The 23,850-nt window shown below is 39.0% G+C and overlaps 1 protein-coding gene across 5 annotated transcripts in view; it reads right to left on the bottom strand.

The window, feature by feature from the left end:
* ASB7 (ankyrin repeat and SOCS box containing 7) overlaps positions 1-23,373 on the bottom strand; it is a 29,546-nt gene extending 6,173 nt beyond the window's left edge. For 4 of the 5 annotated variants that reach the window (XR_005629152.1, XR_005629151.1, XR_005629150.1 and 1 more), the window contains exons 1-4: positions 23,250-23,373; positions 17,746-17,844; positions 14,354-14,614; positions 6,694-7,299 (exon numbers count right to left, since the gene is read on the bottom strand). Coding sequence is in view for 2 of the 5 variants with exons in the window: in XM_039723328.1 (XP_039579262.1) it covers positions 6,694-7,299; positions 14,354-14,564 (817 nt within the window). In the remaining 3 variants the exon portion in view is untranslated. Of the gene's footprint in view, positions 1-6,685; positions 7,300-14,353; positions 14,615-17,745; positions 17,845-23,249 lie in introns of all 5 variants that reach the window. The other variant, XM_039723329.1, reaches the window with a different exon arrangement.
* Between the last annotated feature and the right edge of the window lie 477 nt (positions 23,374-23,850).

Here is a 23,850-nt window from a genome sequence, read left to right as displayed (position 1 = left end):
AGGATTACGGGCCGATGTCAGTGAACCTTAGTTTGGCAAATGAAAAATGTTATTAGTAACTTGGCAAAGTAAGACAAGTTAAATGATGAATAAAGTCCTCTTTAAAAACGATTAGGAAGTTGCAACTTTGGTTATATCCTGCATCACAAGTTTGGGAAGTTGTTCAGGCAAATAAGCTGGAAAGGAAGAGAATTAAAAGAGAAAGAAACAAAAAACCCCACAAACATGAAAGGTACGATTGCCCTAATTACCACTATCATGCAAAACAGCCCCATAAAACTACTGATCACCTTAAAAACATCCAGCACATCCCTGAAGGGCCACCTTGCTGCTGTTATTCTGGATTTGCTCATGTGTTCACCAAATCATTACATGCTGCAGTCAATTTATTTTGCAAGCTTTAAAGCAGGAATCAAATAAAGTAGAAGTATTAATTACAGGAAAAAGTAGTACAGTTCATCTTTTGCCTTCCAGAGCTTGTGCTCCGTGCTGGAAGGGAAAGCAGAAATCCCCTCCAATGCAATTCTTGTGTACAGTGCCCCAAACCTGACATCAAAGCTTCTTCCAAACAGAAGAAATGACTTTAAAGAATCAAGAGGCATTGCTTTTTTGATTTTTTCTAATCTAGATGCAGCAGACTTCAGTATGTATAAAATGTAAGCAGTTCTTCAGCTGCTAACAAAGTTTCTGAGCTTTTCCCCACTTAAATTATTATTTTGCTTGAATAATGAAATGAGCCTTTTATATTAAAAGATCAGCCTTTGCTGGTAAAGGGAAAAAAACCCATGTTTTAACAGCAAGAAACATAAATTATTACAATTAATCTAAATTTCCACTCAAAACTCCATTCCTTTTCTTTCTGCAGTTTCAAGATTTTTCTGGTACGATATCTGAGAGTTTGCTGTTGTATCCCAAAGGCAGACAAAACTTTCATTTAGGATTTGCTACCTAGCAAAAAACTGTGTCACTGTAAAAACTGCTCGGCAATTATACATGTGCCTTCCTTCTGCGGACAATGCTTCCCAAGAAATAAAACACTAACTCACCCAATAAGTCTATATTTAAGGACCATTAAGGCATATTTGTGATGCCTCTGACAACACTTTTTTGGGGATTTTCATCCAGTACTGTAAAGCTAGAAAAGAGAAATCCCTACCCATTTCCTCCACTGCAGAGAGAGAGCAAAAAAATCCATGTAAAAATACAATGCAACAATCATGAATTGACCTTTCTGTTACCCAAGAGAAAACTTGGGAATAAGTGAAATTAATACATTGTACGCTGCAAGAAGATCCCCTCTGATGTATTGTTCTAACTACTAAAAGAAAAGTACTTTTAAAGCAAACAATCAGTGCCATTGGTTTCAAGTGGATAGGCTGATTCTAAAGAAATTAAAAAATGAAAAATAACATCAGTGACATATTTCAGAAGCCGCCCACAGTTTTCTCTACAACATTAATGCATCTCTCTAAAAAACCTTAGAGTGGTATTTCTCAAACTGAGCCTCTGCCCCTCCTGGGAATACTGAAAGGCTGAAAACAGTAGCGAGAAACCATTTGGTAATTTCTTTTTAGCTACAAAGGGAATTTAAAAATAAAAATCTTCTGAAACATTTTACAAAATATGTTGAAACCGGGCTGATGTATGCTGGCAACAGCTCAGCTCCTCTAGAATATCAGGAAAAGTATTTATTTCTGCAGCAAGCCCTTAAAGCCATCCCTTATTTCACAGCGGTGAGGGAATGCAGCTACTGCCAGCAATTAAACTGAGTTCTGATTTTGTTGGCTTATTTGAGGGGGGAAAATGAAAAAGATAATTGAAGTTATCAACTGGAAACTCACACCCAGCAGCCACAAAACACACTGGGGAGGATGTACAAAAATGGGATCACAGGGAAAGGCTGGGATCACCTAGGGAGTGACAGAGGCTGAGCCGAAGGGGAACTCGGCTGCTCAGGTCTAAAGTTTACGAAATGCACTGCTTGTACTCTGTAAAAAACAGCAGCAGAAGAATTGGAGATTATTGGAATAATTTCCAGCATTCAAAACATCAGAAAAAGCTAATATCAAAAATCTATAGGTCTAAAATATTCATATCAGACAGGCAGGGATGAGTGTAGAATTACAGAGTGCGTGAACAAATTCCTGCAGCTCGACAGGACATGGAGAGTCCTGTTTTTAACTGGATATCATACAAGCTATTTTAAAGTTCTAACTGAATTTTGTGTTCAGTATGCCTGTGCTAGAATGTCTGAGCCTGACACGTGTTTTCATTGGTCTCTGAAAAATAATTCCCCCCAATGAGTTTTAGATGTCTATTAAATTTCAGTCTATCTGGCACAGAAATTATGTACTATTTTGGACTGAAAATTCCTATATGAAAAAGCAGAATGTCAGTAAGGCTCAGTGCTATACTTCATTTCATTGCCAAATACACCTGTTAAGATTTGAATATACTTGCAAAGGTATTTTTAAAAAAAAATTTTGACATCTCTGTAAATTCAGTCTCACTGAAATTGCTATGGAAATGCAGCTAAGAATTCCAACACCATAATGTTTACCTATTTTTAGGAGGCAGTAAGTAAAGTGCTCTGAACATCAAGACAGGCTTAAGATGCATTGTTATGCTATTTTAAAATGATTTTTGCAGAGTAGAGCATAGGTGTACAAATGGGAGTAGAGCATGGCTGTACCTTAAGTGCCACATATAAAAATAGTATTTCTTTTTTTTTTTTACGAAAGCCTCTTAAAAAATTCCTTCAAAGTAAATAACTTCTATGCCTACACAATATGATTCAACTACTTAATATAGTCAACTGTAGAGTAGAAAATTATAAAATAATCCCCTTATCCCAGTTCCCTGTGAAACTGGATGACAAAGCAGACCTCGATCATCACTGCAACACTTCCAGCAACACACAAGGAAACAAGTAAAGCCTGAGATTCCAGTAAAGATCTGCTATGTTATTACAAACATGAAAATACCATTTCCTTTGCAATTATCCATGAAATAAAATATCTAGAAATCTACTTAATTCACTATGACACTTCTGTATTTATAAAAGTTAAAACTATGCAGAGAGAAACTTAAAAAAAATCTTCTTCCATCTAAAAAAATAAAATTCTAGTGAAAAGTTATCTTGATTTAGCCAAGGGATAGAGACAAAGGATGTATAGGATTAAGGATTTCCTTAACAGAACTCTGTCTCAGTTATTCTGTATATTTACAGTGCTATATAAATTTAAACACAAAACTACACTCTCTAGTCAAAGCCAAAGATCTGCCCTTTGAAAAATTAGAAAAGGAATGCAGCTGAAACATTTGTAGTTAAATTCACTGGGTGACCTTTAGATGTTGTTCCAGAACTGACTGAGTTCTTTGGTACCTGTTTCCACACCAGCCACATCACACAGCTCTGGCCAGATCATTTCCTGAGCTCTGCCTCGACACAGACCAGCAGCTCCTCACAGCCTCTCCTGCTCCTGAGCTGAACACAAATTCAATTAAAGGAGGGCTATGGGGAGGGGGAAGTTTCCAGGCTTTTGTAAAATTCCCTTCATTAAAGATCCTAATTGAAATTTCTAGTATCTTGAAGTTTGTTTAAGCCCTTACATATTTTTCTAATGCTTGCATTTCTTCTACCTCCCACATTAGTTTTATAAGTTTTAATAGTCTCAAATCCTATTCAACTTCAAAATAAATAATTTCATCCACGGCTGTGATTGCACACTAATTTTATAAATGTATACACTACCAAAAATAGTTTCTATGTACCTCTATCTTTCATATATGTCATATACGTGCTTCTCTACTTTAATTTGCATTAGTGCATTCCAAGCTTAATACATTAACACTCCTGAAGAGGCAGGTTCAGGTGAAAATGGAAACATTTACACTGCTCCAAATAACTCTTTATCACATTCTCTTAGGTACTATGGTGGCTGCCAGTAAATGTTTTTTGAAACAGGAAAGCATAATGCAGATAAGGAGAAGGAAGGTGATTAATAAAATCATTGAGCAGTTTTCATCTTCAATATATTTTTTTTTTTCCCAGGGAGACTTTGCTTATTTTTGTATTGTAAAAAACAGGGAGGGGAAAAAGAAAAACACACAAGTCTGAACACCAAGTCAACAGCAGACTCATGGTCAAAAACTCTGTTGTTCCTAACTTCCAGCTTTGTGCTTAAATACTGAAACACAACTATAGAATAACTTCCTCTTGGAATTATTCTAGGAGCAAAGGAATCTCTACCTGTAACCAGGAAGAATATCAGACCTTCAGGGTCAACCCCCAAAATCCAATATCTTCTTGCAGACTCTCAGGGCCAATACTGAGTATTTCTGAGAGCTTGGTTTCTTGCCTGTTATTCCCAACCGGGGACCTGGGCTAAAGGCTGCCATTATTACCGATTACAATACCTACCAAAACAAAAAGAAATTCACAAATGATGTTTTCTGAGAAACTGAAACTGTACAAATACGTTTTCCAAGTATAAAAAAGAATAGCTACTCACAGCTTATATGTAGACTACTAAATAGTATCCCATTTATATGCAGCATGCAACTGCTTTCACTTGAAGACACACATCGGTTTGATAACTTTGATATTTAATATCTATTAATCTTTAGCCTTAAAAATGTTAATCTACTGTAAAAATATACACTATTTCCTGTTTTACTATCAAATATACTCTTCAAAACCTCAGATGCAGATATAAAACTTACAGCTATGGATTTTTATATAAATCACTTAGTATAAGATTCAAATAAACTGAAGTTCCCGTTAAGCCCCACGAACAAGGCACTGTTGCCAACCTCAGAAGAGTTTCAGGAAGAATTCCAACAGAAGAATTGTCCAAAAATATTATAATTTTTTTTTCTAGAAAGTACATATTGCAGTAGACTCATAAACAAGATTCTTCTCCAAAGTACTACAGTATGAGATCTCAACAATTCCCTGTACAGTCAGACTGAACTGGGAACTCCACTACCAAAACGCCAGCTTGCTCTTTATCCATCTCATCTCTTATACAGCATCTTATTAAAGTAATTATTCATGAAAAGCAGAGAAGACAGTGTTTGGATATTTACCAAAAGGGCACCAGAGTTTGTTTACAGTGGTTTGTAAACATACATTGATAATTATTTTGCTCAGAAGCAGAGAGCTGTTTTTGTCAGCGCTGCTTTCCCAGCTCTCCCTCCAACAGCACAGAAGTGGGACAGTTCCAACACTGTTACACTGGCCACAAATTAAAGCTACTTTTTTTTTTTTTGTAGCAGAATTTACTTCTCATTAACATCAAACCCTGAAGGTAAGGAATCTGCAAGCTGAAAGTTACAGTACCTGTTTCCTTTGGTCTTTAGACACTGAGGAAACATGGGAGCAGTCTAAGCTTTCATGCTTAATGATACATCCTATGACTGAGAAACTGCAAGTCTGGATATTATATCATCTCCTAAAATCCCTGACACGCCTGACACTGCAACTATATAGCGAGAGGCTTCCAAAAAGGAAACCAGAAAGAAATGTGCTTGAATGAAGAGGCAGGCAAATTAAACCAAAATTGCTTAATCGCTTGTATATCTTATTACCAACTTCCACCTTTCCAGAAATTCTCTTTCAATTTCAGATATGAACAAAAATAACACCACAAATCATTACAGAAAAAGAAAGGAAATTCCAAATGCTTATTTATGTCAGCTACTGACAACAGATCTCAGCTGATTCACTCCCAGCCCACAATGACTTTCTTTATAGAATATATGTTATCTAATTCTCATCAAAAAATTACCACATTCAAAAAAATAAAAGGAACTATAGGGGACACAAAAAGGATATATGAATCACCACATCCTCTGTAGTGCAGAGATCATTCTAGTTGGATGATAATTTACCAGACCATCTTAACATATTTGATTTGGCAAACTCTGCCAAATGCTTATCAGCAATTCCTAAATGCTTTAGGAAATACTATGATTATGAAACATTAGTACAGCATTCCATGTTGAGAGAGGAAAACTTTCAGTAGATCTAGTACACCAAAAACTGGGAATCAAAAGTGATCCGGAAATTCAGACCCAATACTTTCTCTAAATATCAGAAGTCACGATGAATTAAAATCTCTCATATTTCAAAGGCATCAACAAAAGCAAATCAAAGCTACACAGCACATGAAATCCCTTCAAGTTGCAGGAATGAACTGTGGCATTTTTTTGTCTGGTTTAAGGGAGGGAAGGAGGGAATGTGGGACAACACAAAGCAGCCAAAGCTCTCTTCTGCCCTAGTTGTAGTGCAGATGAAAAAGCCATCAACTGCCGAGAATTTGCATGGCAATAAAAAAGCAAAACAAAAGACACTAAAAAACCCCTAAACAAACAACAAAACCAAACTCAAAAATCTTATGTGCTAAGGCCAGAAATAAAATGAGATTTTACAGTTCACTCTTTTAAAATGAATGCTTCCTGCAGATATTCAAACAAAACCAATTTAAATGAAGTACACTTCACATTAGCTCCTTTGCCGAGTAAGAGATTCCCAGCATCACAATCCCTTCACCTTCCCAGAAATTTTCTAGTGCATTTAAATAGCATCAAGGGGCAGAGAGGAAGCTTTTTTTTTTTTCTGGGGGCTAAATTCAAAGAAGGCTTTTAGAGGACATTGTGTCCTGTGATTAACTTCTCTTACATACATACTTGTCACTTCTTGTAAGAAATCCAGACAGGGTCGGCTACTTCCAGAAATACTTATTGAAACAGCCAGTGGGGTCTGTCCTTCATAGTTCCTTGTGTTAGTGTCTGCTCCGTAATTATACAACATTTGTGCACAAAGCACATCATCTCTAAGAGCAGACAAGTGCAAGGGTGTCTGTCCATCTTCCAAGCGCCCCAAGTTTGTATCGGCCCCTCTCTGGAGGAACATTCGGCAGTACGAGTGATTGCTTTTGATCACAGCGTATCGTAACAGGAAACCATTCTGAATGTCGATGTTGGCATTGTGGTCCAGGAGGATTTTCACACAGCTTGACCTCTCCCGGATAATGGCCAGCTGGAGTGGTGTAGTACCTTTATCACTGAGCGGATCAACCTCAGCCTTGAACTCCAGGAGGAGCCTGACAAAGGAGTCTCTGCCGTAGTGAGCAGCGACGTGCAGGGGAGTCCAGCCGTCGTTGCTCTTGGCATTAATAATGTCACTTCTGTAGTCAGACTCCAGCATCAGGCGTGCGATCCTCGCCCGGCCGTGCATGGCTGCGTAGTGCAGAGCAGTGAAGCCTCCAATTAAGTCCTTAACTGTGGGATCAGCTGAAGTTAAAATAAAATGTAAAAATAATTAGAAGGCGTTACGGTAATCCGGTGCTGGAAAAAGAAAAGAAAAATTAAAAAATAAATTCAAACAGTAATTGCTAGTCTTTCCAGGCATAGCATGACAGGATTTTTTGTACTTCAAACTGATTCTTGCTTTCATGAACATGCTATTTTTAAGACAAAATTAAAATTGTATTTAAGAACAAGTTAGAATTTTTTTTTTGGATTCTCATACATATGTTTCCATTTGACAAATACTTTTCCACATCTTCCTAGCACTCTTAGGAATTAATTACTAATTACTCAAATCTTTCTGTCCATCCAGTTTTCCCCCAGCTCTACAATATTACATTTCTTTCTCAATGTTCAACTTTTTATTTTCCCTTGTGTTGCTTCTTGGTCTTAAAAAGAAGCATGTGTAGAAACATCTGCTGTCCCAAATTGCGGATGTTTTGTGGTCTGGCAGCATTGTATTGTTTTAGGGTGTAATGCTGTATTAGGTAAAATGTTTCTCTGTGGTCTGCAGGATTTCCAAAGCATGTAGGATATATGTTATTTTAGATTATCTTGATAAAGTCTCTTTTCATAGATGATGAATCTGTTTAGAACCTGTTCTGAATTTATAGTTTCACAAGAATTCAAGAATGTAAAAGCCCACTTCTGAAAGGAGTCAGATAAACTGATAGTGCAGAGTACAGGTAATTACAGATTTATTTCCCCTTCACACAGCACAAACACTCAGACTGATTTATTAATTTAAAAATTAAAATAATCCAATCCATTTACCTAATTTCCTCAGGACACCCAAACTTGTTCTACAAGTGACTAATTAATTACCCAAGGCAAGATGCCATTTCTCAGCTAGAGAACAAGCCACGCTGTGAAGTTTCTCCTTCCACCATCCATGGGTGCTGCTGTTGGACACTAAAAGGTACAAACTACAGTGTGCAAGTCTGAACACTTTCCCAACCTAAGTTAGATACCATCTGCACCAGAAGACCTGCTCTAAGTTCAAAACATAATATTAATTGCAGGCTACCCTAGACTGAACACACAATGGTGCAAACACAAAACAGGAATAAGCTTCCCAACCCACTGTGATAATATCCAGATAACACCAAGACAGATATTATACTAAAATTAAAAGACTGGAAGGAAGGAGTACAGAATAGAGCTGCAAAGATGATCCAGCAACTTTAAGGATATTTCTAAATAGAAAAAGAAGATGGAGAGGAAGGAAACAAACTAACAAAAAAAACCAACATAAAAATGATTGCAGTCTGGGTACACAGAGAAATAAGATGTGAGAACTGCCTCTAGTGCACAGAATAGGAATAAACATAGAAATAAGGGATATGTTATGGAAAGTTTAGTTCCTTGCTAGTGACAACTTCCCTCATCTCCCATGAAAAGCAGAAGTTTCAGTGCTCTGAAAAGTCACACTAACCTGAGCTAAAGGAATGAATGAAGCACCCACAGCTCAGCAGGAAAATGCAGCCAGTGACTGAATGGGTGTTCTTAACCTGCACTGTGATCATGTCCAAAATGCAGCAAAGAACCAGCACAACCCACACAAAGATAGTATTTCAAAGTGATGCTGCTCCCAGGGTCTCTTTCTAAACAATAGCTCAGACTATTCTACACTGACTTCTGAGTGGTGATAAATAAAGTGGGTAAGAGGCAGGAGAACAAGCAGAGGGATGGTACAGTCTGAGGGGCAGAACTGGGGACAAAGAGGGACATGATGGAAAGGAGACAGCAGCAGGCAGAGCTGTCTTCCACCAAAAAACATTTTTAAAAGAAATAATATTTCAGTTGTATCTTCTGTCTCCCACACTGCAAAAGGCATGCAAGGCATCATTTCTACCCCCAAATGAGGTGCAGGTCATTGCCACAAGCCTGTTTAATCAGTGCCATTTCCAAATTCAAGCAGATATGGCCCAACTTTTATATGTGCACCTATATGCACTTTTATACTGGTTGTTGTAATCCAAACCAAACCATTTCCTTGCAACACCAGGATGCCTTTTACATATAGTTTTAAGCACCTTTCCACACCTTCCTTACTTCCAAATATAATTGGTTTTGACCACTAAAGTGAACCAAAAAATTACTGAGTCATGTAGGAGACGTTTCTTAAGGACGGGGAAAAAACCTCACAACTGGGCTACTAAGCAACACAACCAACCAACCTTTCCATAACAAACCCCTTAGAAAAACCTCGTGAAAATATACTTTAATTCCCATTAAGACTATGGATTTCTAGTGAGCCAACAGTCTGCCTCTGGATTAGAGAAACAATTTTAGCAGGATCGAAATGTCTGTTGCTATTCCATCAATGTCCTGCTGCCACCTCCTGGAAAACTTCCGAATTTCACAGGAGCTTTTAGCAGAGGCTGGACCTGCAGGAAGTTGCAAACAAATTCCATCCACTCAGTCCCTGTCTTAGTAAAAGTAACACCCCAAAGCTGATGCTGCCTAAAGAACTTGTGCTGCTGTGGGGCTTTCATTTGATTTTTCCAAAATTTTCAGTATTTGTATCATGTTGTAAAGCAACTCTCCTCCCCTGGAACATGAGCAAGGTAAAAATGAATTGGGAATGACTCTCAGATAACCTTTTAGAATCTGCAGAGGGGTAAAAACTACCTGGCAGTTTTAGCTAGAAAGGGATTAAGCACTTGCCAGCAGTTCTCTGTCTCATCTCCATCCTGACTGTCAAACAGTTCTTTCATTCCAAGCTTCCAATTACTATGGGGAAAGCAGAATAGATCAGAATAGAGTAGAAACATGAGCAACTGCATTTGGTCACTTTCAATGGTTCTTAAATACAAGTCAAAACATAATGGCAGAAACCTTGAAAAGCTATCAAGGGTACCAATTACTGCAATCAAGCCCACTTCACACAGAAAATCTGTAGCATTGAATGACACTGAGATTATTTTATTTCATGTGAAAGCTGGGCACCTCAACTAGATATTAAATAGTTACTTAAAGTCCACTGTTAATAAAACTCTTCCTAATACTGCAATCTAGAGGATATAGAGATTCATAAATAAAAGACCCATATTTCAGAGTTTCAATTTACAGCTCAGTGGGACAGTTTTCCTTTATTCTTGACACCTTCCTTAGGTCACTCTATTACAGCAATATTTATAATTTAGGAAGCCAAGAAAGCAATGCTTAAGCAATGCTTCTGGCTCCATTGAGTATTTCTATTATTTCAAGCTTATTTCCCTCAGCTAGGGCTTAATTCTGACCACAAGGTTTAGAAGCATGGCTACATGCAGCTTCTGTTTTGAATTTCCTAAGATAACATTGATACAGAAGATGTCCAGGAAAGCATTATTGTTCAGAGACAGAAACACTTTAGGAGCTTAGGGTGGGGGGTGAGCATTTGGCATTCTCTAGATCCTCGCAGATTCTGCCTGACCTTACTAAAATTTAGATACCTTGAAGCCAAGACTAAAAATAAATAAATATGGCTGCTTGGCTACTTTCTCTTATTATTTCATTTCTAGGAGCTTTAGTGAATTATTTCTTCATTTTGATATGAATAACCAGAAAGTGCTCAGTTAATGCTGAGAAGGTATCACCAAGGGACAGCTAACTGAACACTTTCAAGATTTTAGCTTGTTGTAACATTAATAGTGGTGGCTGGAAATTAATAAAACATATTTCTTGTCCAGTGTTGGATTGTCTGTCTCTACATGACATATTAAAAATTTACAAAGTACACTAAAGGGAAAACAGGCTTGTTTTACTAGATTACTAAAGATTACTAAAAACTACACTCTCTGTTTTGGTGTTGCTTTGTGACTCTGTACATTTTTATGGGTGGGAAGAGATGGCTTCATAGAATCTTCATTTTAATAAAACAAGACAAACAAATAAAGAAAGTAAAAATTCACTATTTCTTATGAAAACTAAGTTCTTCCATGGTTATGATGAACTTTCTGTATTTCACCAGTTGCTAAATAATATTTGTTATCTGACTTATCCCCTCTGTATCTAGTTGGTATTTCTGCTGGCTTCATCCTTTAGTCTGGACTGTTTTTTCTGCCTTTTCCCCATCTATCTGTGTCTCCTTCCTCAGCAGATAATAAAAAGCTTCCTGCTGTTCCACCACCTCCACTCAAATCAGCCAATCTGCATGCACAACACTGTCCTCTGGCTCTTTTCTTTGCTGGTGAGCAATGATGGAAGAGAAAAAGCAAAAGCAGGAGGCGGACAGGTCATGACTCCCATAAGAATCTACTTCTTATTTCCAGGTCAGTGACCAGATTCCTTCTCAGCCTTTATTAGCCCAACTCACCCTCCATCCCACTGGCAGGCTATGCTGGGAGCCTTGCAGCTTCTCAGATCTGAGACACAGCACTCTACACTCAGCAACAGCCCACTGGGGTTTTCCCACTCCTATTTTCCCCATGAAAATATTCCCAGCCCTGCTCAGCTCCATCACCCCTCCAGACAGCCACAACCAGCACCAACCACCCCTTCCTTCCCATCTCAATTCTCTCTTTCCCACAGAACTCCACAGGCTCCCTCTCACTGTCAATTTATTACCAATATATAGTTCAATACTCTCTATTTTACCGTAAGAGTCACAACAGAAAAAGACTTTCTCCTTCACCCAGGTATGGTTTTTTGTTCCACGGGGATTAAGCACCAGCAGCAAAAACAATCTACTCCAGAGGGAGAAAAGTAGAGACCACATGAGCAAAGGTAGACACAAACCTCTCCCTAATGAGGGTGGCATGATTAACGCAGCTTGTAAGAGTCAACTCACTTGCTGCTTAATAACTCATTTGTGACATTATTATGTGATAAATACTCATTATTTTTATGCCTCTGTTTTGAGGGAAAACGAGGCAAGGCACCAGGCAGTGCCAGTTTTGGGGAGTGAGGCTCAGCTGTAGGAAAGCTGCTGTGGATGACTAAACCTCACACTATTTGTTACTCAACTTTCTCATCCTGGTGATTCAACTCCAAGCTGCCTGAGGACAAAGGTGTTTCATTACAGGCAGTTTTCATGAGGCATCACATTCAACTGCTACTTTGTATGGGAAAGAGTAACAACAAAAATAAAAACAAACCACTGCATCAGCAGCTAGATATTATGAAAACCTATAAAATGAAAATACATAGGAATACAGAAGGGACTGGGGGTTTTTTATCATCTTTAAACTTACAGATAAAAAGTTTAAAGCAATGTATATGATTTAAAGCCTTAAACTTTTGAAGGCTTGAGATTATCTGCATATATTACTTTTAAAAAGTGGAATTTAAAGTTATATATTGTATATGAATATATATTTTTCCCCCTTCCAAGAAGGCCATGAGGGTTTGCCCTATTTATGTGGTTACAATCTATGGTAGGTGCATCCACAGTCCAGTTGCTCAGGCTGTATTTCACCACTGCTCTTAAGGAACAAATCACTGATTGTACCATTACCACAGCCTGTTAATGCCACTGCACTTTCAGGAAGATCCATACAGCTGACAAACCCAGGGACAGACACAAGGGGTCCATATGGCTCAGATACACCAAGCATCACAAAGATCATTTCAGTTTCCTTGGGACTGAAAACCTCATCATTCATTTGGTAAGGACAGTGCTGGAATAGAGGATGCTGTTCTTCAAGAGCACTGATCAGGACGTGGAGAACATCTACTGATTTCCTCTCCAGTACCACTTTAAAAGATTAGGATGATCCCTTTCTAAAGCTTCAGGTGGCCTTGGAAGATGATAAAGCAATGAGAAATTCTGACTGTACCACCTCAGGGATGATAATCATCACCCACATGAGTACCACTTAAATCAACAAAACTCAGTCAGTTCTTGAAATAAAGTTTCATTGTGGCTGGATGTAGGAGAGCTGTAAACTCATCTGGATGAGTGACAGTGAAGTCCTTGCACAAAGAGGACTGTTTTGATAAAATTTAGCAGATTCTCTTAAAGCCTATATTAAATTTAGTCTTTAATGCAATTGGTTAACTTGCTTTAGGATTCTGAAACAAGCTTCCCTAGGATTTAAATTCAGTGATCTGCCTTCCTCAATAATACCCCCTAACACAGAAGAAAACCCTGTAGTGAGTGCTGTGAGTGCATTTCATTTTATAATGAGTCCTTATAATGCCCTATTTTCATAATGCTTATTCACTCCTTGAACAATTCCTAGGCAATGCTGGGGGGAAATAGTTATTAAAATATAAAGCTGAGCTATGATGTCATTCACAGAGTATGCATCAGAAATAAACAGATATTAAAAACAAAAGAATAAAAAATAATTACAAAAGATAACCGGAAGTATTTTGATATCTAACCAGTGCTGGAAAGCCCTGCAGTGCAAACTGGGAAAGAAAGGTGTCAGATGATGTCTTGACTTGACTATATGATGCTTTTATCCCCAATCATCTGTTCTGTTTATGCTGAATAACAAGTTTTGCACCTTTAAGACTTGTTCCAAAGAGTGAAAGGGGAGGAAGAAGCGCGGAGTTTGTTTTCAGACACTGCACTCACTCCTCCACATTACTACTCCTAAACTGTTGTTGTCTGCAGATAGACAGACAGCAAAACAGAATTCTCCTTCATTTTAGTTAGTTTCAACTAGCTAAAGCAAAAAAGTTCCCTAAACTATCGATTTTTTTCCTTTTTCTTTAAACCTATTTAAACCTACTCTAAACTAAACATCCAAAAAAACCACCAAAACCTCACAGCTACAGCCCACCAAGCCAGGCCTGAGCCACAACATTTCCAATGCCAACAAAACTAATAAAAGACTAAGTAAGCCAAACTACAACCCAAAAAAGAGACTCTTCTGAGTTTATAATCTCTTTTAAAACAACAAGAAGTTTTATTATTTAATATTATTTAATTAACAATTTTTCCAATTTGCTCCAAAAAAATGTTTTTCCCAAACCAATTAAGAAAAGAACCAATTAAATCTACTTTTCTAAAAAAAAAAAGCCCTTTAAAAGTTCTCTCCCAGATTTACCCCAAACCAAAACAAACAGAGATGAGTACCAAGACTTTTCTCTGTGGGGAACTCACCTCCATGTTCCAGAAAGACACGGACACACCTCTCCTTGCCTCTTGCTGCAGAGAAGTGAAGCAGGGTCCAGCCGTTGGCATCCCGGCCGTTGGGGGAATATCCCTGCTCCAGCATCTTGCGCACGGTGTGAACATCGCCGGCGGCCACGGCAGCCTGGATCTGCAACTCTTCCTGCAGCTCAGGGTTCCTCCTGCAGTGGTGGTGTAACATCCTAGCTGAGTCTGGCCTTTACAGGAGCCTCATGAGCTCACACGAGTCACCTTCAGTCAATGGGAAGCAGGAATAAATTAGGATTGGGATCAGAAATGGGTAGGTAGGAAAAGAAGGATTAACGGAATGCGATGCTAAGACTTCTGTCTGTATGCTGAGAAAAGTGATGTTACACTGAGGATAAACCCCAAATGATCTCACTCTTATTAGCAAAATCATAGTACATGGTGACATCACTGAACTGCAAAAGAAAAGGACACTTGCACATTATAAATAGTAAATGTTTTCTTCAGAAGTGACAGCATCAAGCAGCAGTTCACAATTAAAGCAACTGAGCAATGAGCAAAATGAAAAATCTCCAGAACCCACCATTCATTTCAAAATCACACTGTGGTTAATATCACTACCTCCAGAGACACTGGTTAAATGGATTATCCAAACTAAGGAATGGATAATCCAAACAGTTGCAGGAAGCACCACTGCACTGCTACAGTAACTGAGCTATGATACTCTTTATTTTTCTAGAAATGCACCTCTTGTAAGCTTCAGTGAAAATATCTTACCAAGAGAATCCTGTGACCTACTGCATGTATTAGTAACACTAATGCTCAAATTGAAAACTTTAATTATCTTTTTTTCCTTTTTCACCTATTTTTTAATTAGTCTTCTGTTTGTATTCTGGCTTGAGCACTTCTTAATTAGTACACAAAGGCTGTAAAGAACTTCTACGTTCCAAAAATCAAATACAAGGATAATATTTTATGAGACCTGAAAATACATTTAAGTGCAGTTACTACAGTCCTGTCAAACACCATGAGAACATATATCAGAATAATTCCACTTATAATTACCTTGATACAGTACATAAGAGCTGGGCCAAAAGGGTATCTAAAATAGCCACTGTAAAAGAGCCTAGAAACAAGCACACATTGGGAAAGAGAAATAGTATGTACTCCATGCTCTGTTTGCAAAGTACCACCTGTAGTTCTACTTGGGGGCAAGAAAATGAACAGGTATTTCAGGATTGCTCCCCAGTACACAAAGTTAAGTGATTGCATTTTCACAGACACTGTGTATTATATCCCACAGTCCTAAAATAGAGAGGAATATCAGAAGAAAGAATAAAATCAGGGTATGAGAAAGGTAATGCTGAGCAATAGGAGCCTCAGAAAATATTCAAACGTGGATGGATATCAACACAGACCTAGAAGATTAAAAACAGGAATGTATTTAGACTCCTGCAAAGTTAATCAACATTAAAGTACAAAGAAAAGTCCTAATGGTGAAAATTAATTTCAAGCAAAACTTAAAATTTACAGTAATTTTTTGTTTTTTTAGGATGTCAACAGACATCATCACCTAAGCCTTCTTTCAGGTATCATAAAGACTTCCAGATCCTCATGATCCACAGGTCATTCAAAAGAAATTGCAGTCACTCTCCATATCCCACTGGACACTTGTTTTCCTGTGATGCAGGTATACCCACAGACAAGAGCAAAGTGAAAGCATCAATCACTGCCAGCTTTGCAGACAAAGGCACAGTGTGTCTTTGCTCTTCTGCAACCTCCTCGTGCCCATGGTATAGAAGTTTTTATCTGCTTTTTGGAGAGACAGAAACTCATAATTAACAGGTGCTCCAGTGACCCTACTTACCCTGCAAATATGGAAATCACACACAGCAAACGCCTGTCTTTGACATTTATAAATGCTTCAGCCTACCATGTATGGCAACAATCACTTCTTCAGCATAGGGTTATTAAAGAAGACTTTTTAGCTCCATATGTTATACATGGCTTAGAAACTGGCTTTGTTTTGTTTTACAGTGTGAACTTCATTATTTGAGACTGGGAGGAAAGGGGATTTGCAAAGCAGCAACTGCCAACTCAATAGGTCAGCTTTTGCAGCATATTCCAAAAATCAAACTTGGTTAATCTGGTGACAATGGAAGTATTTCTATTGACTCTAATAAGCTTTTGCTAAGCTCTTTTCTAAACTCCAATTAGCACTTCAGAACATGCTCACCTATAAGACAGCGAGCTTGACTTCACTCTGCATCACACCACTAACAGCACTGGTAATGAAATTCCAGCTGCAACAGTAAGATCTTTGGATTTGCAGGTGAAAACTGACAGTAGAATCTAACTGATGATGATGAGTCATGCAAAACCCTTACAAAATTGCAATTCAGACCATGTCCCTTTTAGCCCTAGTTTCTGAATACCTACGAAAACGAGATATGAAAACTTTTTTTTTTCAAATCAGAGAATATCTGATCAAAACTTAATGTAAACAAACTTTATGATGCCATTTTTACAGTCCTTTCTTGTAAAGGACAAATACTTGCAAGCCCTCAAGTGATCCTGAAAACTAAGGTCAGGCTAGTTGCTCAAAATGCTACAGAAAGAGATGGGATGACTCAAGAGATGAAGTGAAATGGGATTTCTCATTTGAAGGGCCAGCAGTATTCCTTCCCCCTGCAACTCTCTGTGAAGACAGTTGGTTGAGGCAAAGCAGAGCTCTCTCTCTCACACTTCTCAGCTGGTGGGTATATTTGCAATGCAGCATTATAAAAAATTGGCATTGGCTCCATATGTTGCATGTGACTAGCAGAGCTTATTCAAATTAGCTGGTACTAAAGTACATAAGTACTAAAACATACAAAGCAGAAGACAAAGTCAGGCAGCTCCTTTTATCACTTGCACAGTTTCTGTAAATATCCACTCTTCCATCTCACCCCTATGGCAAGCAATGAAATTCAAATGACAAAAATACTTAACCATAACATTAAAGGTTTCAGGATAGTTTTAGGTACACACCAGCTTTGAAAACATTTTTACTTCAGCTCCATAGATCATTTAAAACTCCTGTTTGCAGAGCCCCATTTAAGACATCAATCTTTGGAGAAGAGAAGAAGGACTACTGGAAGTAGCCCTTTGGCATTTAATATTTAATGTTTTGCAACTGTAATCAATCTCATTCAGAACTCAGCATGCATTTGGGTTGTTACATACTGGCTTTCTGCATGCAAGTAAAAAAATGAAAGGAAGCACATGGGGGAAAAAGATACCTATATATTCTTGGTTATAATGATTTTATAGTGCCATGAAAATGGAGGACAGCAACAGTTACTTAATTGATTTTGCAAGTACAACAGGATAAACTCAATGTGGTCCTGAATTACCTTATAAGAGGTTGTTACTCTTTGATGGATGTCCCACTCTTCATTGTCTTCACTGTTCATAATCTTCTGTGCCCATGTGTGTCAAACAACCTGCTAGCCCTTTAAAAAAATGGTATTTCTTGTTAGTTGTAAAGAATAAAAGCCAGAGGTTTACTTACTTTTACTTTGTCTATGTGTGAGAATGCTACATTTTAATGCAGCTATGTCAGAAAAGACCCAAGGTGTGTTTTCTATCATTACCAAAGAGTCCTCCAGAGGCTGGGGAGGGCAGATCTTGCTTCTGCCACACGAGGAAAAGTCTACAGAGAATATTTTATGGAAGACAAGAGAAATGAGGGATGTGCTTCCTGTCTGGAGTAAACCTTGAAGAAATGGTCTACACCCTTTTCTAATAATTACCTGTATCTGCCCCTGCTGTATGGAACAAGAATGGATACAAAGGTCACAGTAGGTACTTCTGCCTCACTGCTCAACACCTCCCTGCGGGAGTCAGATGCCAGGAAAAACATTCAGGATCCATTTAGTTCTTCCCTAACTACTTTTGCAGGTTTTTTATTTGTTTGTGGGGTTTTTTATTGTTGCTTTTGTACGGAGTTTGGTTGTTTTTTTTTTAAATCTCCATCCCATCTCTGTTTCACTAAATAAGGAATAAAACCTGAACCCACAGACCATTGAGTTGTGTCCTTCAGCTGGATTTGCAGAGCCACCAGCCTGTCTCCTCTCCCTCATGTGACAGCTCAAGCTGACACACGCTGTGTTTCACAAACAGGTAAAGCCACTGCCACAGTACAAGAAAACCACCACTCAAAAATCTTCTCCCTTTTCTTCATACAGAAAAACCAGCCTTTTAGAATCAAGGTTTACCAAAAGCCAGTTGCAGCCCCTGTGCAGATTCCTCCTTCAGACTGGCCCCTCCTTACCCCCAATGTCACCTGCAGTTAATGGGATCAGTCCCAGACCATTCCTCCTGTACTCATCACTGTTATTTCACTAATTCTTTGTACACCTTTATCTGACCTTTCATTTCCTTTGGCTGCAAACTTTTAGTGAAAGGCCCCCTTATCTCATGTGAGCACTGCAATCATGTAATAAACAATAAAGCCATTAAATACTTAATTGTACAGCTGATCACACAAACCCAACTGTGACTCGTTTCTTCTGCAAACGAGTTGCACCAGAGCAGTTCCATGAACTGCGCAGCTCTCAGATTAAGTTGAAATTTCTGCCACTTTAATGCAACATAAAATCATGCTTTCACAATGATAGCTGAAAGAGGAGGATGAAAAAAAGCCCTTTTTATCCCTCTTATGCACATTTTTCAAAAGCTTTGCTTCCCAAGATAAAACATACAAGGTCTTCAGATATGCTTACAGCCCTGCACAAAACTGCACTGCCATGACCTAATTTGATCACATTTCTAGCCTTGTTTTTCTGCATAGATGATCAGTCGTTCACCTTTTTTTTTTTCAAATTTTTGCATGATTTTCACTTTAAAACCCACACATTTTTTATTAGCTGATGCAAATTAGAATTGCACTGACTTCACAGACTACAGACAAGGTAACAGATTGCTCCACTAAAAAAGTAACAAGCTTTTTCCCCCCAAAGGAAAATTAGCTGCATATGGCAAGAGTAAGATCTGCAACTTTAATAAAAATAAGTCATATTTAGTAAGAGTAAAGCTCCCTCACTCAATGACTTAACAAAATTTGATTAAAACACTAATAATAATAGTAGAGGCAGCACCAAATAAAAATAATAAGACAAACATCCTCATTATCTATTGATAACGTCTCATGTTGTCAAAGAGATCTTAAGACTTTTCCACATCAATGTGTCACTTTAAAGTCACTGCAAATATCATGTGGAAAATTAATTCCAACATATGTATACACTTACTTTAAAGAAAGTTAAAGGTTGGTACAAAAAGCGAGATCCCAAAATTCAGTATTTTGCTCATTCACATGGCCTGACAGAAAGACCTGATCCCTAAACTGAGATTACACACCCAAGAGCAGAATAAGGGCCATAAATTACTGATGTCAGCCTAACTCTGTACAACAAGGGAAGTGTACCATTACACATGACATTTAGTATCTGGCATAGACCTCATCAGTGTAGATCTGAGTTGCCTGTGGCTGAAGTATTCTGAGACATTTAAATCAAATAAACAACAGAAAAAGGAAAGCCCTGTGCAATAAGGATAATCACATCAGCCTTCATTAGTCTCACAACTCACTTCTCCTACCCATTTCAAAGCTTGAACAAGCTAAATGTGTTCTCACTCACATGGCATTTTAAAAATGGTCAATATATTTTTGACAAACTAAACACAACCATCATTTCAGCTGTCACTCACGCTCCTATTCCAGGAGCTCTTCAGACAAGAGAGTAGGGCAAACAATTGTGTTGTCATTTACATTCTCACATCCCAATCGTGAAGTTTGCAAGTAACATGTGAAATAACAAAATTTCACAGAGCCTTATAACCCCAAATATATTTTCTACTGAAAGTTTCATGCTACAGCCCAGACACCAAGCGAGGTATCCCTGTGGCTGAAATGAAAATCACCAAGCAACACATGCAAGGTGCTGGGCCTGAAAGCAACGAGTTAATGGTGCATGAATCCAAAACCTCACAGAGGAACTGCTGCTTCCAAGGAAAGAAGCCTTCACTCCTCACAAGGTGTCATTAAAAGTTACACATTTCTCATGAGAGCTCCTGTAAGGCCAGCTTGGACATATGAAATTTAAAATAACCAAAAGAGTTAATCTACAAGTGCCCCACCAACTTCAGGTGTTCCTAGAGCTAGAGGTGGTGTTGTTACACACTAATAAGCAGCTGTTGTGCCCTTACATTCTGCAGGTGGGTGAAACTGAAGCACAGAGGTGTCATTTTACCACAATTACCCATCTCACTGAGAGGTTGTGAGGTCTGACTTTGGGCCTGATGGAGAATCAGGGACATCACCCAGCTCAAACAACTTCAGGTGTGCAAACCTGAGGGAAACTTCCCCTCCAGCAAGCACAGCAAGCACTCACCATCCTCAGCACCCCCACCCATACACTGGCGACCTTAAGCACAAGCAGAGCCCCAAGAATAAAATCCTGCAATTCCTTCTGAAGGCAGGACCTCAATGCTGATGCTAAAGCAAGGCCTTCCAGCTCTTTTTTCAGTAGAGAATGCTGCATCAGGTTCACACAGCCAGAACCTCCTCCCTCAAGATGTGCACTGACAAACTGCAGGGAGCTTGTGCTCTGCAGCATGCTTGGAGATCCTCGCGTACCAAGCAAAAAATACCAATTCTCCTCCAACTTACAGCAGTGCTATCGCTAAGTTTTAAACAGCAAAAGTCAGATGGAAGCTTAGCCTTGTGAGTAATTAATTTGTAGCAAGTGTTAATTGCTAAGATTTATGTATTTTCACGTGATTTACTATCATTAAAGCACCCAAACACCAACACTGCATGGAATGACAGAAGCAGGAACCAATGGTGAGCTCAAACCATATTAAAGGAGTCACTTCAGCCCTAATTCTGAGAGCACAGCTGATAAACCAACTCAGTGCTGCTTACAGAGTTTGTGTCATTCAACAATCCCTAGAAGTACATTTGATATGTATTTCAATTTAATACAGACTAAAAGAATCCAAGTGGACAAAATGTGTTGGATGTCTTCAGTGGACAAAGCAAGATTTCACTGTGATAATATCATTCTGTAAGCATTGCTGGAACAAAACAAAACCATCCCTCAGACAGCACATTTCCTTTAAGGGTTGAGAATTCACAGTGAGGAAAAACAAACCCAAAAAGAGCATATAGCCTGAAGACTAAGGCTTTCTCTAAAGGGCTGCTATACTTGCAGCATGCTGCATTTCTTCCAGGGATCAAGAGCAGGACTTCAGCACATCAGTGATCTCTGTGCCCTGTTTAAACCATGTGCAAATTTTAGCCAGCAGTTAATTCCCTGATTCCTATGAACTCAATTCCAGTCTCTGCATCTGAATCAAACTTTGCTGCACTGGCATTTCACACTAGGAAGGAACTTCACAAATCAAATGAAAACTTAGGTCTCCTGTTGTGGATAAATCCCAAAGATCCCATGAATTGTTGGCACCACAAGGTGTCCTGTTGGAGCAGCTACAGCCCTGATGTGAGAGGCACTGGGTGGGTTGGGAAATGGGAGTTATAATAAATTAAATTCAGATGAAACAGCTGTGCAATAACTGCACTGGTAAGTTTGTACTGATGCACATCTGCCTCACCTATTAGCAGGAAAATCCCTCCTGGAATCACACTGGGCATGTCCACATGTTCTGCCATTACTCCTGAGTTATCAAAATAACATGGAAAATTTCTTCCCTGCACTTCCAAAGCGTGCCTCAGGATTTGTTGCACTTGTGTTACAGAGGGATTTTCTATTTAATCTTCAAAACAGAGCAACCACTTTTTGTCTTAATCTAAAGACATCTGTATTGGAAAAATGATCCAGCCTTGACCAAGGCTGCTGGCAACAAATACTGCTGTTTCTCCTGCAGGCTAATGCTCAAAAACAACTGATTGCCAACAATGAACAACGTTTTGGTACAGTCAGTGACATCTCTGAAAACATGACACAGACCAGAGCGACCTCCAGGGAGGGCATCTTAGCCAAAAAGCCAAGCTCACCTACTTTTGAAACAGATTAAAATGGCTTCAAGACAGACCCTGCGTTAGAAGAAGGCACAGAGTCCCCATCCTTTGGAGCACACTGACAGCAGGATGCAGAAAAAGTCTGGCTGACATCATTCACCCCCCACTCTCTCTGCTAGGATCCATTTCTTCATCTCACCACGTAAAGCACGCAGTTCTCCCCGCGAGCAGCTCTCCCCCTGCAACAGAACCTCCCTCCTACCAGCAGCACTGGTTTTCATGACTCCTTTCATTTTCTCCCCTTAAGCACCCAACAGCATCATCTTCTTCTATGATCTCAGCCCAAAAAGTAAGGACTTGTAAGCAGACACCATCCAATTAAATTAATTTCAATTTTTGCAGCCCCGTTACAACACACACATAATAAAGTGACCCACACAGAAGTGAGGTATGACTAAACCAACAAAATGCATTTACCATGACCTAGCCCAATAAAGATTTGAAAATCGAAACAGAAGCAATGCTGAACCCATAAATTTATGGAAAGACTTAAAGAAAAGATCCTTTTAACGACCTAGAGCAAAGTATTTTTAAGTGACACTGAGATGAAGACACAAAACCCCCTTTAAGTAGCAATTCATAATCAAAACAACATTTGCAGAATAATTCTGGAAAATCATAAAGTGTTACAAGAGCAACTGTACTTCAAATGGGATTAAGAGCTTTCAAACTTTAAAAGGTCAACAGCAAGTAGGTTTGAAAAGAACAAAGAAATCTAATGCTACCTATTCAAATCCATAAAAACACAAGAGGCCCCAATCCCAGCCAAACCATGTGTCTAGGATGACTCTGAGAGTCTAAATGAATCATCACCTTTCTGGGGGCTTTTTGAGTGCTGTTTTCTCTCTTCTCTGTTATTTTGTTCTTTGGAGTCACTATTTTTAATTCTGCTTTAAGGCAGCTTAAACCTAAAAAAAAAAAAAAAAGTAGAACTGAGCCACACAATGACATAAAAGAGAGAAATGAAGAACAGAATTGGTTAATACAAAAGCAATAGCTGGGCAAAATAGGAAGAGCCTTCACAAATTTGGAAGGAAAGGGGTTATTCATCAAAACCGGGATCTCTCCTGGAAAAGGAGGACACTCTCCCAGGATAGCAAGGAGTTGAAGGGATAATAACGGCAGGACCGCTGCCCTGTCAAGGCAGCTCCTCCAGGGAATGGAAGTAAAGATAAGCGCTAAAGAATGGGACAGGAAGTAACCCAGAAAGCTGAGCTGCTGGGAAACCGAACCTCTCCCTCGCAGGAGTTCACGCTCCAGGAGCCGTCAGCCGCGCACACACACACACACACACACACACACACACACGCACACGCACAAAAAGCCGGCCGAGCCCCGCCGCTCAGCCCCAAGGCCCGGCGGCCGCCGCGGCACCCGGAGCGCCGCAGGGGGCTGGCAGCGGGGACCCCCCTCC

This window comes from Passer montanus, unplaced genomic scaffold (genome assembly GCF_014805655.1).
Source record: "Passer montanus isolate IOZ18808 unplaced genomic scaffold, ASM1480565v1 scaffold5, whole genome shotgun sequence".
Classification (NCBI taxonomy): domain Eukaryota; kingdom Metazoa; phylum Chordata; class Aves; order Passeriformes; family Passeridae; genus Passer; species Passer montanus.
The sequence above is the reverse complement of the archived record's forward strand: the minus strand, read 5'-3'. Positions and strand labels throughout refer to the sequence as shown.